Source organism: Sander vitreus, chromosome 15 (genome assembly GCF_031162955.1).
Source record: "Sander vitreus isolate 19-12246 chromosome 15, sanVit1, whole genome shotgun sequence".
NCBI lineage: Eukaryota > Metazoa > Chordata > Actinopteri > Perciformes > Percidae > Sander > Sander vitreus.
In genome coordinates this window covers 809,923-822,422 of record NC_135869.1, presented here as the reverse complement: position 1 = coordinate 822,422, position 12,500 = coordinate 809,923, and the positions used below count along the sequence as shown (strand labels likewise).

Below are 12,500 nucleotides of genomic sequence, written 5' to 3'. Positions count from 1 at the left end.
AAAAGAAAAAGACTCAAGTAAAGTACAAGTACCTCAACATTTGGTACTGAAGTACAGTACTGGAGTAAATGTACTTAGTTACATTCCAGCGCTGGCTGTGGTGCGTCTGTGTGTGAGCGAGGAGGGAGTCTGTCTCATGTTTTTATTCATGAGTTTCAGTTCAAACTCTCAAAAATCTGCCTTTTCTTTTACATTACAAATACTTCCTATTCAGAGAGCTGTGTGTGTGTGTGTGTGTGTGTGTGTGAATGTGCGCGCACACTGCCGCAAAAGCGCGAGTATTTTTTACAGTGTGGTAGCAGTACTTGTACTGCAGTAAAGGGTCTGAGTAATTGCTCCTCCCTCTAATCTGAGGATATAAGGAGGAGGGAAGTCTCCACAGATTGGAGGGAACGTGTTAAAAGCTTTCTGTGTGTTTTTCAGCCGATGGCGTTTGTCTGTAAACTCGGCTGTTGGCGTGTGAAATGTTTAATGGGTCCAAACAGACAGGAAGGCTCCGGGCTCAAACCTGGAGCAGGGAAACAAAGCTCTGTGTGTTGGGACCATGCAGGGGCCCCTCGGGACCCCCACTCTGCCTGATTATCAGGCGTGTCTGACAACATTATGGAAAGGATCCCTTCAGAGATAGACCTTTTAAAACCTCTTTTAAGACCTTTCTGTTCAACCAGAAACAGCTCTGAGGTCACTAGCACCAACCCCACCAGACTCCATTTAAATTATCATTACTTTTAGCGTGTATAGAGCCAACATATTCTCACATGTAAATCAGTAAACTATGTGTTTATTTCAACCAAAACTAGAGTTGTGATGGTTGGAAAAGTGGAAAGACGACCCAAAACGGCTTTTCATAGTTTTATTTTGTTTCTGTCGACTTTGAATGAAGTACATTTTGCGATGCTAAAATGACTGTTTGTATTTACATGGAGTCTGGTGGGTTCAGCGAATGCAATTTCGCGGATGTTTTTTATGTTTCAAAAAAGGATGTTACTCTTACAGAAAAGTCGTTAGAAATCCTTTCCATAATGTTGTCAGGAAGCAAAATGGCCACCATTCAACCCGAAAAAAGTCATATAACCATTCCAGTGACTCCGAAGCTGTTCAGTTAAGGTAAATTAAGCTAAAAAAACTGCATAGTTCCCCTTTAAATGCTTCCATCCCCGCCGAGCAGCCCCCTGCTTGCTGATTCCACCTGACTCTGGGCAGATAATGAGCCCGACATCATCTGGCGAGCCCACTGTGCTTTCCTACGCCAGGACAAGAGTGTGTGAATTACGTAGTTACAGTTTTACTAATTTAGTGGCGGTCTGTGTTATTTTGACATAGATCAACCGGAAGAAAAAGCCAGTTTTACGTTGGCAGAGCGCCACCTACTGTACCAGAGGTAGAGTTACTCCTGTCATTCTCCCCCACTTCTGTATACGGGCATAACCCCGTTATTCACTAAACGGGGTAATACCCCACTAGTGCTGCCACTGAGCATGCTCCTGTCTGTGTAACAGGCCTTTCTTCACTTTTTATACAAGCTTTGAAATGAAAACTAGACCATAATGTCTTTAGTTTGAGTCTACATCCTGTGTGTATTGTGCAGATGTGTTGTGTATTGTGCAGATGTGTTGTGTATTGTGTAGATGTTGTGTATTGTGCAGATGTTGTGTATGTTGTGTTGTGTATTGTGCAGATGTGTTGTGTATTGTGCAGATGTGTTGTGTATTGTGCAGACGTTGTGTTGTGTAGATGTTGTGTATAGTGTAGATATTGTGTATTGTGCAGATGTTGTGCTGTGTATTGTGTAGATGTGTGTTGTGTTGTGTATTGTGCAGATCTTGTGTGTTGTGTAGTGTATTGTGTAGATGTTGTGTGTTGTGCAGATGTTGTGTGTAGTGTATTGTGTAGATGTGTTGTGTAGATGTTGTGTATTGTGTAGGTGTTGTGTATTGTGTAGATGTTGTGTAGTTGTGTGTGTGCAGCAGAGTAATGGCTGCCGGTGTTTTTCTTTATTAGTTGTGTTATGTAACGGAGGTTCTGCACTCTCTCCTGTTGACTGCATGGCAGTCTCTCTCTCTCTCTCTCTCTCTCTCTCTCTCTCTCTCTCTCTCTCTCTCTCTCTGTCTCTCTTTTATCCACAGATCTGAGAAAAGTCTTTTAGTTTCCTTCATTTCAGCCCGTTAACCAGCAGCATATTACCCAGAATCCTCTCCTGTGTTTTTCTGTCCAAACTCTCGTTCTGGGCCCTTACGGAGTCCGTCCTTTCATAAGTTTTGTGTGTCTGTGTATGAAGAACAGTTCTCACCACGGAGCATGACAGGAATTCAGAGAGCTTTCATTTAGGTCAGAGTTGTGGTGAGATGCTAAATAAAGGAGTTTATTTCCAGAAAACTTGTTGAAGTACGTTAGAGTGCAGCTCTGCTGAGTCCAACACCTTTACTGTGTGTGTGTGTGTGTGTGTGTCTGTCTGTGCGTGTGTCTGTGTGTGTGTGTGTGTGTGTGTATGTGCGAGCATGTGTGCGTGCATCTGCATGTGTGTGTGTGTCTTTGTTTACATGACATAAAGCTTCAGGATTGCTTCAGTTTGAGGCTCAGCTGTGAAGCTGAAGTTTTCTGTTATTTTTCTCACTCTGAACCAGTAGAGTAGTTCCCGGAGTAGCGCGTGCGTGCGTGCGTGAGTAGCATGAGTGCCAGCCATTGTCGGAGTGGCAGCAGAGGGGAGAATGGAGGCAATGATGATGTCACGGCGCTGGTATGTGTGGACCCCCTTTTCTCAGGCTGGAATCTGACTCCACACTGTTTCCTCAAGTTCGTTAAGCCAGTGACAAAGAGAGAGAGAGGCCAGCGCTGCTCTTTCCCAGCGAGGCTTTGAAGGGACATTTCGTTTTTCTCCAACTTGGACACTATTTTCCCATGCATCGGTGTCTAAGTGCAGGGTTCAAAATTAGCACCATAAGTGTGTGTGTGGGGGGGGTCTGTGTGTCTGTTTGCGTGTGTACGTCTGAGTGTGTGTGGGTCTGTGTGTGCGTGCGTCCGTACATGTGTGCGTGCGTGTGGCTTTGTGCCTGTGTGCGTGTGTACATCTGAGTGCGTGTGTGTCTGTGTGTGTGCGTGTGTACGTCTGAGGGCGCGTGTGTGTGTGTGTGTGTCTGCGTGTGTGTACTTGTGCGTCCGTACATGCATGCATGCATGCATGCGTGTGTGTGTGTCTGTGTGTACGCGTGTTTGTGTGCGTGCGTGTGTCTGTGTGCGTGTGTGTCTGTGCGTGCATGCATGTGCGTGTGTGTGTGTCTGTGCGTACGCGTGTGTACCAGCCAAATGTTGGTAAAATATGCACGTGACTGGTGGATTTGCTTCACTCAGTAGCCAAAACAACTAAGGGTAATCTATTAAAATCTAAATCTTCACCAGCCATCTGACTCTGTAATTGCTGGACGCTATGTTCCCACGGTGTCTAAGTGTGAACAGAAATCTTTTAAATGTCGCTTTTTCCAACATGTTTGTAGCTTTTTTTAAACTTTTTTTTTTTTTAAAGCTAAAGAAGTCCAATTGCAATCGTCAGATCTGAGAAAAGTCTTTATGTTCCATTCATTTACACCCTGCCGCCCATCACTGCTTTGTATTTTATAAATATTCCTCAGGATAAAGGGCCTGTTGGAGGATTGTTTCCCAGTGCAGAGTCTCGGGGGGGGTGGAGGGTTTAGTTCTCCACGTATTGTTCAGGAGGAAGTGAGTTCAGCTCCACACCCTGTTCCTCTGCTGCTCATAATGGACTTCTCCTCAAAGGCAGCCCTGCATCTTTCTGGGCCGGCAGCCTATTTGTTTGGGGCGCGGCACACTTACACAAAACCGAGATAAGGTGACGCATTCACTGCAGCCGAGAGAACACACACACACACACACACACACACACACACGTGTCTGAAAGCAACACAAAAACGTAACTAAAGTCTCCTTTAAAGGGGAACTTCTGGGGGGGGGGGGTTTCAACCTGGACCCCATTTTCCTATGTTGTTGTGTGTGAGTGACTGATGGGAATCAGATTATTATTATTGTGTCTGACAACATTATGAAAGGATCCCTACAGAGATAGAGCTTTTAGTTAAAGAGTAAGATCCTTTTAGTTAGTAACATGAAACAGCTCTGAGATTCCTATCGCCAAACTCCACCAGACTCCATGTAAATAATCAGGACTTTTAGCGTGTATAGAGCCAGCATATTTCCACATGTAAATGGGTGAATTAAGGGTTTATTTCAACCCAAACCAGAGTGGTGATTGTTGGAACAGTGGAAAGATGAACCAAGATGGCTTTTGATAGTTTGATTTAGTTTCTGTCCACTTTGAATGAAGTGTGTTTTACGATGATAAAAGTAATGATTATTTACATGGAGTCTGGTGGGTTTCGCGAACTTCGCGGATGTTTTTATGTTTAAATAAAGGATCTAACTCTTTAACAAAGAGGTCTATCTCTGTAGGGATCCTTTCCATAATGTTGTCAGACACTCAGCGGCAAAACCAGCACTTTTAGTGGACATAAATTGAAGGTGCTCAATTGCCCAACAATGTTACTTACCTCTCCTGTCGGTGTATATTTATGTTTTTTGTTTGTGTGTTTGGTAACGTTCCCATGTCGAGGTCTTACTAACAAGTACTGCCACACTGAGCTAATCAATATAGGACTAGGATACAACACGGCCGTTACGAGAGCCTTCCAGGCTGCTCATAACATCCCGGAGGACATAGCCAGACCACCGGGAGCTCCATGGATTGTTGTCGGCAGCTAGCAGGCCGAGCTAGCTACCGGCAGGAACGAGACAAGAACTCCGACAGGACCAGAGGAGGAGGACTGGGCATTTTGGTGCATAATGAATGGAGTACCAACAGCAGGGTCGTTGGCCAGCACCTTCACCTGACCCTGGGAGCCCTGTGGGCAATATACAGGCCATTTTATTTACCACGAGAGCACACTGTAGTGACTGTTACTGCCGGCTACATAGCCCCCGATGCTAACGTTAGCACAAGTTTGGCTCGCCTGCTAACCATAGTCAACAAACTGCAGCGCGATCACCCAGAGGGGATACATAGTGTAGCAGGGGACTTTAACAAGGCATCCTTAAAGTCTGTACTCCCCAGCTTTCTCCAGTAGACTGAGCTACTAGAGGGAAGAACACACTAGACTATGTATACTCTCACAGAAAGCATACACAACTGCTCCTCTCCCTCACCTGGGCCAGTCAAATCACATCCAACTACTCCTGATCCCAGCATGCATCAGTCAGATCACATCCAACTACTCCTGATCCCAGCATACATCAGTCAGATCACATCCAACTACTCCTGATCCCAGCATGCATCAGTCAGATCACATCCAACTACTCCTGATCCCAGCATACATCCCGGTCAGAAGGACTATCTAAACCTGGTCTGACCCTGTCCTATCCCAGCTCCAGGACTGCTTCCAATAAGGACATGGCTGTGTGCAGTACGTTACAGAACAGAGCCCTTTGTTTATTGTTATGATTTCATCTTGCTTGTATGGTATGCTGCATCATTGGTATGGTATCATTTACATTACAGCAGAGGTGAACAACTGAATGTTGACTCAGAGTTCACTGCTCCTACACTAGTTCACTTAGGATTTAGTATGTCTTTGAATTGTTTTTACTTGAATATTTACATTTTAAAGAAAATAAATAAGAATTGTTTTCATTCAACATTGTGCCCATTATTATCATCAGTGATGAAGTAACTCTGACTTTTAAAAACACCTTTTTAAAGGATATCGTCTAATTATCGTTATCATCAAAATCGCCAAAAATATCGAGATATACACACACACAGACACAGTCTCGCACACGCACGCACACACACACACACACACACGCACACACACACACACGCACACACAGACAGACACACAGACGGACAGAGACACACACACAGAGACATAGACACACATAGACAGACAGAGACACAGACACACAGAGACAGACACACACACACATAGAGACACAGACACGCAGAGACACACACACATAGACACACACACACACAGACAGACACACACACACTCACAGACGCGCACAGGCACACACACACACACACACACACACACACAGACGCACACACGCACAGGCACAGACGCACACACGCACAGGCACACACACACACACACACACACACACACGTGTCCAGCTTGTATCCAGTAACAGTTGAACTCTCTCTGACTGCAGTGTGCTGTGCTGTGTTGTGTGTTTGGACCACGGCCAGTTGGTCCTGAAAGAAAACGTTGTCTATATATTTATATTTAGTGCCGAGCGGCCGCTGCTTGGTCTGCCCGCCGCACGCCACAATGAGAGGAGAGACGCAGGCGTATCGTCCCCGTTGTTTCCTTCATTCTGAAGGCAGACACAAGTGTGAGGCGTCTCCTGCAGACGTGTAATCACACATCTGATACCCGCAGCCTAATTTTAGCCGCTGGATCTCTGCAACAGATTCTCTTCCAGGCCGAGACTAACTCCTGCAAAACCTCCTCCTCCTTTTTCTTCCTCTTCTCTTCTCTTGCTGCATTCTTTGTGGCGGCGATTCCACCAGACGTTCAACTTTCTGCTGACATTCATAAAAAGAGAGAGTCTCTGGAGCTGAAACCAGCGCTGGAAGAGGTATTCAGATCCTTTACTGCAGTAAAAGTACTAACACCACACTGTTAAAATACTCTGTTACAGTTAAAGTCCTGCAGTGAAAATGTTCCTTCAGTAAAAGTCTGTAAGTATCATCAGGAAAATGTAGTTAAGGTATTAAAAGTGGAGTAAAAAGTACAATATTTCTCTCTGAAATGTAGCAGAGTAGAAGTAGAAAGTGGCATGACAAGAAAAGACTCAAGTAAAGTAGAAGTACCTCAACATTTGGTACTGAAGGACAGTACTGGAGTACATGTACTCAGTTACATTCCACCCCTGGCTGATATTTGTGTTTTTACATTTTAGGACTTTGAATTAATAGTCCATTGATACAGATAGCTTTACTCACTGACCAATCAGAAGAGCCGCCATCTGACTGATGCAGCTCTGCAGTCGGTCAGTCACGTGACAAACACACACACACACACACACACACACACACACACACACACACACACACACACAAGGGGTGGAACGGTACATGTATTCGTATTGAACCGAAACGGTACGGGCAGGTGTGTGTGTGTGTGTGTGTGGCTGTAACCCGGCCGTGACTCTCTACCAGAGGAACAGGAAGTGGAGGAGGGTGTGTTGTGTTGACGGAGGAGCCGCTCTCAGAAACAAAGCCAGGACTTCAGGGCCTCTCCTCCACTTCCTGTCCCAGCACTATTGTTCCATAGCAGGGGGGGGTCAGATACCCCCACCCCCCCTCCCAGACTCACCAAGCTCTCACTTTCTGAGCTTTCTCATTTTTTTTTTTGTCCCTTTGGCGATATTTTTCCACCGTTATTTTTTGACAGCTTTTGGGATCGGTTGCCTCTTTGAGTCCTACGTGACGACAAACTGAACATCTTTTGAAGTTGGATTTGACATTTCTTCCTCATGTCATGACCCCCACCTATGATGAGCCTCCCTGCTCATATCATCGGGCCGATAACGCCGACGTCACGCTGGCACGCCACTCGGCCTGAACCTCCGCAGGAACGCAGACAGCTCCCAGCCTCCTCTGTCTCTGGTCTCTGGGACATGGAGAGGAGACAGGAGAGAGAGAGAGAGAGAGAGAGGACAGCTGGAGATAAAGAAGACTTTAAAACCCAAATCTGTATCAACATGAGAGTCCCACAGGGAACACTAACCCTAGTTTAATATGATACAAACAGATTCTCCTCCTTCATTTAAAGAGCTTCACACTTTCTGTAAAACTTACAAAACTCAAACATTCACAACACACCACTGAGGAACTCACTCTCTGAAGGGTGTGTGTGTGTGTGTGTGTGTGTGTGTGTGTGTGTGTGTGTGGAGGAAGGTCTAGCAAAGTGAGTCTAGTCTGTGTGTGTGTGTGTGTGTGTGTGTGTGTGTGGGTTGTCTCCAGACCCCAGGCTCCATCTACACTGCTCCGTGTTGGTTTCCACATGGCCCGGCCCTCAATCAAACTCATGCGAATGGTGCGGCGGGGATCTTTGATCCCGCCTCGGCGTGAACGCAGCTTCAGGATCGTTGAACCCTGTTAAAGCCAAACATAGCAGAGACACACACACACACACACACACACACACGTACGAACGTAGCAGTCAGTAGTGTGGATGTAGCAACCACTCCCACTCTGAGGCGGAGGACAAACAGATAAGACACACTACGTCATCGTCCTCATTCAGTCAGCCGATAAAGACAGACGTGTCCCACTCCTGCTTCCTGTGTCCCTGTGCTCATGTATTCCTGTGTTCCTGTGCCAGGGGGGTGAGGGTGGGGGTGGGGGTGGGGAGGGGAGGCTTGTTTCCCTCCGAGATCTCCTTCAAACAGACCGGCCGCATCAAACAAACACACACTCTCTCTCAGACAGTCTATCTCAGAGTTTCACCACATTATAAACTGAGACTGTTTAGTAGACAGACACACACACACACCACACACAGACGCAGACACACCCACACACACACACACACACACACCTTGCTGAAACCTCCTTGCTCCATAAAACAGCATTAAAAATAACTGAACAAATGTGCAGCAGATGAAGACGACTGTCGGCTGAAATAATTTATTTAGCATCAACTATTTCCTGTCGGAGGCCGGCGAGCCCGAGAGTTTGAGGAAACGTTTGAGGCCACCGTCTAAAATCTCTAGCCAGTGGTGTTGTCGGTGAAAAACGTTCCAGTTTTCTAACAGTTTGGACAAAGACAGAAAACCTTCACTAAGCCTTCGTAGTTGGACCGATTGAGCATCCACCAGCCACCGCGGCTGGTGGATGCTCAGTTTTACCAGCCACTTGTATTTTTTACCAGCCACTTTTTTCCGGAATTCAAATTTATAAAAGAAAGTGCACTAGCATATTTTGAATTGCTTCAATACATAATTTTTTTGAGATTGGTGCGGCCCAAAATGCCTGTAATTCCTAGTAACCTTACCAAAAAGGCTCAGGATGTGTAGCTGTCCTCAGTTTAGGTCATCCTGTACGTCTCATCTCCGTTTTTTCCTGCATCCAACGTGTGGGTGTGGGATTGTTGGTGTGTGTGGGTAGGGGTGTGTGTGTGGGTGTGTGTGGGTGGGTGTGGGTGTGGGATTGTTGGTGTGTGTGGGTAGGGGTGTGTGTGTGTGGGTGTGTGTGGAACTGAGCAGCAGAATGTTGAATGTTTTTATTATGAAGCAGCAAAATCCGGAAATGTTGGGCATTCATTAGCAGTAACGCAACGCGACTCCTAAGCATTGTGCATTGTTTCTTAGCAACAGCATTCTTTGACAAAAGTTGTCCAATCCGTTACAAGGAATGTTTTACAATCCACCCGCCACTGTGGCTGGTATACAAGGCAAAGTCACAACACGCCACTTTGAAAAAGTACCCGCCATTGGCTGGTGGCGGGTGCTAATTTCCCACCCTGATCATTACATATTAGTACATAAAGTGTGTGTGTGTGTGTGTGTGTGTGTGTGTGTGTGTGTGTGTGTGTGTGCGTTGATTATCAAGGAAAATGCAGAAAATTAGCTTCCGCCATCTGCAATGGCGTACGTCCAGTGCAGCTTGTTATGAGAAGAGACAAGTTTCCGTGTTGCGTTCAGTGTGTGTCTGAGTTTAGATTCATTGCCATTAATTATAAAATCCAGGTCATAATCAAAGCAGCGCTGGGACCCCCGGAGGGAACGCCTGCTGATTTTTTCCGAAAAAAAAAAAAAAGACTTCAAAGCCCTGATGTTTGGGGGGGAGAGAGGGGGGGAGAATCGGGGGGGATCCAGGGTCCCATCCTCCCCTGCACGCTGACCTTTGACCCCCCTGAGACCCTCTGATAGTAAACACGGCAGCACCTTCAGTCACCATAGTTACTCTCAAGACAGCAACTTACCTCGAGAAATCATGTTTCTAATCTAAAGCTTGTATTTACCTTCACTAAAGTGCTCGTTTTGCCGCCGAGAGACTCAGATTAATATTCTAAGTGTCTGACAACATTATGGAAAGGATTTCTAAGGAGGTCGACCTTTCTGTTAAAGAGTAAGATCCTTTTTTAAACATAAAAACATCTGCGCAATTGCGTTCTCTAAAGCCACCAGACTCCATGTAAATAAGCAGTCATTTTAGCATCATAAAATACCCTTCATTCAAAGTCGACAGAAACAAAATAAAACTATGAAAAGCCGTTTTGGGTCGTCTTTCCACTTTTCCAACCATCACAACTCTGGTTGTGGTTAAAATAAACACATAGTTTACAGATGTACATGTGAGAATATGCTGGCTCTATACACGCTAAAAGTATTGTTTTTTTAAATGGAGTCTGGTGGGTTGAGCGCTAGCGACTTCAGAGCTGTTTCTGGTTAAACAGAAAGGTCTTAAAGAGGTTTTAAAGGTCTATCTCTGTAGGAATCCTTTCCATAATGTTGTCAGACACTTAGAATAATAATCTGAGTCTGTCACTTTTGTGAAGGTAAAAACAAGGACAATTGCCCTGTTACATTGTAACTTGTTTCGCTGCTGCCGACTGCCGCGATCTCGCTTAATACTGGACCAACGTCAAAGATTGTTGTTCCCATCAGTCACAAAAACATAGAAAAATAAGGTCCAGGTTGAAAAAAACAGTAGTTACCGTTTAATGTGGTTTACCGTGTTAATGGACTGAGGATGGGAGTAGGATTTGGTATTTGGCCGAACCCCAAAAATCTGGATTTGGTGCATCCCTATCGGAAACCGTAGCAAAACGGTGCACATCGTGAGATTGAACGCGTCAGCTACAAACTATAGAAAGACAATGATCCATACATACTGACGTCCAGGCTTTATCATGGAAATATACTTCCGTTGATCCAAACTACATACTAATAATGTGTGTTTTGTGTTTTCCAGAGTTGCTGGGCTCCACCAAGAGACTGAATGTCAACTACCAGGACTCAGACGGGTGAGTGATGTGAAATCGACGCTATAAAAAAAACACACGTTTTCAGATTCAGAAAACTTTGTCTGTCAGGACAGAAAATCGTCTGAGACGTGGCCTCAGCATACAACATGCAAATACAGACAGTTAACATTCAATAGCTTCTAAAAATAATTTACACAGGATAAAAAGGTCTATATATGTGTGCAAAGTGGCATAGTGTGATTGTGTGTGCGTGTGTGTCTGTCTCTGCCGTACGTTTTTTTGTTGCTGTTTTTTTTAATGTTGTGATACAGGTCTTGAATTTCATTCATAATGGTCTTAAACAAGTCTTACATTTGACTTGGTGAAACCTGCAGAAGCTCTGCTAAACCTCCCCGCATGTCTATATATTCCTAAGTGTTTATTTGTGTTTGTTTCTGGACCTGTTTGTGCCATGTGTGCCCGGCCGTTACTCCGCTCCCTCTGCCGGCCGTTACTCCGCTCCCTCTGCGTCTATAAAAGTGTGTCCACTCTGCAGTAACAGTGGAAACTACGTGGGCTGAAGTCAGCACATGACTCAGCACATTCAGAGTTTAGTTGCGTCTGCTGTCAGAACTTCATTCTGCCGAATGCTGACGGGTTGCATCCCTCCCCACCCTCCCCCCCACCCCCCCCCTCACCCCTACCCCCTCGGAGCTCGTTAGCCTGGAAGGAGAAAACAGACAAGAAAGTCAAGAGAAAGTTGACTCCCTCCTCATCAATATTTCTCTTTGTTCCGAGTGTTTTATTTCCCTCCTGCTGCTTCCTCTCAAACATCTCCGAGCTGTCTCGTCTTTAAACACACACCAGCTGCATGTTTCCACTCGTATCTCTGGAGCTGGAGCAATTCCCAATGTTGCTGTGCAATTAGTTGTCTCAGAAAATAATCACGATTGACAATATAATTGCCTCTTTCAGTCTTAACTTTCTTTCAAACAAATTCAAGTTTGGAGTGAATTCCAGGATACATCTTTTGTTGTACAATCACTGTCATGTGATCCAGATAATGTAGTAACACAGGTACACAGCCTATGAAGTAAACCACGCCTCTTAATTATCATTAAACAGTTTTTCTAACTGTACCCTCATTTTTGTTGCTATGAACTTGTGTATAGCAGAGGTTTTCAAACGTATCACTCAAAGGTCCGCATCTAAAAAAAGTTCTCTGTCAGGGGTCCGGAACGATTGGCGATAACTAAAAGAGTTCGTCAACTTACTTATAACTTTGAAGCAACATACATTCAAGTTTGAGTTCTCTGTTTTCCTGGTTAACGTTTGTACCAATACCACTACCTCGGTACCTTTTTGTCGGCAGCCCACTTTCGGTTTTGCGGTTTGATTGCGGTTAAACACAGAAACCGAGATTACGTAAAAATATTGTGATTAGACCAGGCCTATGTATCTCGGATATACATTACTTATTTCTTACCTGCCAATATTGACCTACGGGGGATTTCC

The 12,500-nt window shown here is 45.1% G+C and overlaps 1 protein-coding gene across 1 annotated transcript in view; it reads left to right on the top strand.

Moving 5' to 3' along the window:
• Positions 1 to 12,500, top strand: part of caskin2b (CASK interacting protein 2b) — an 83,371-nt gene that overhangs the window by 9,727 nt on the left and 61,144 nt on the right. Inside the window, exon 3 of the mRNA XM_078269271.1 lies at positions 10,994 to 11,045. Within this exon, the coding sequence (XP_078125397.1) occupies positions 10,994 to 11,045 (52 nt within the window). The remainder of the gene's footprint in view (positions 1 to 10,993; positions 11,046 to 12,500) is intronic.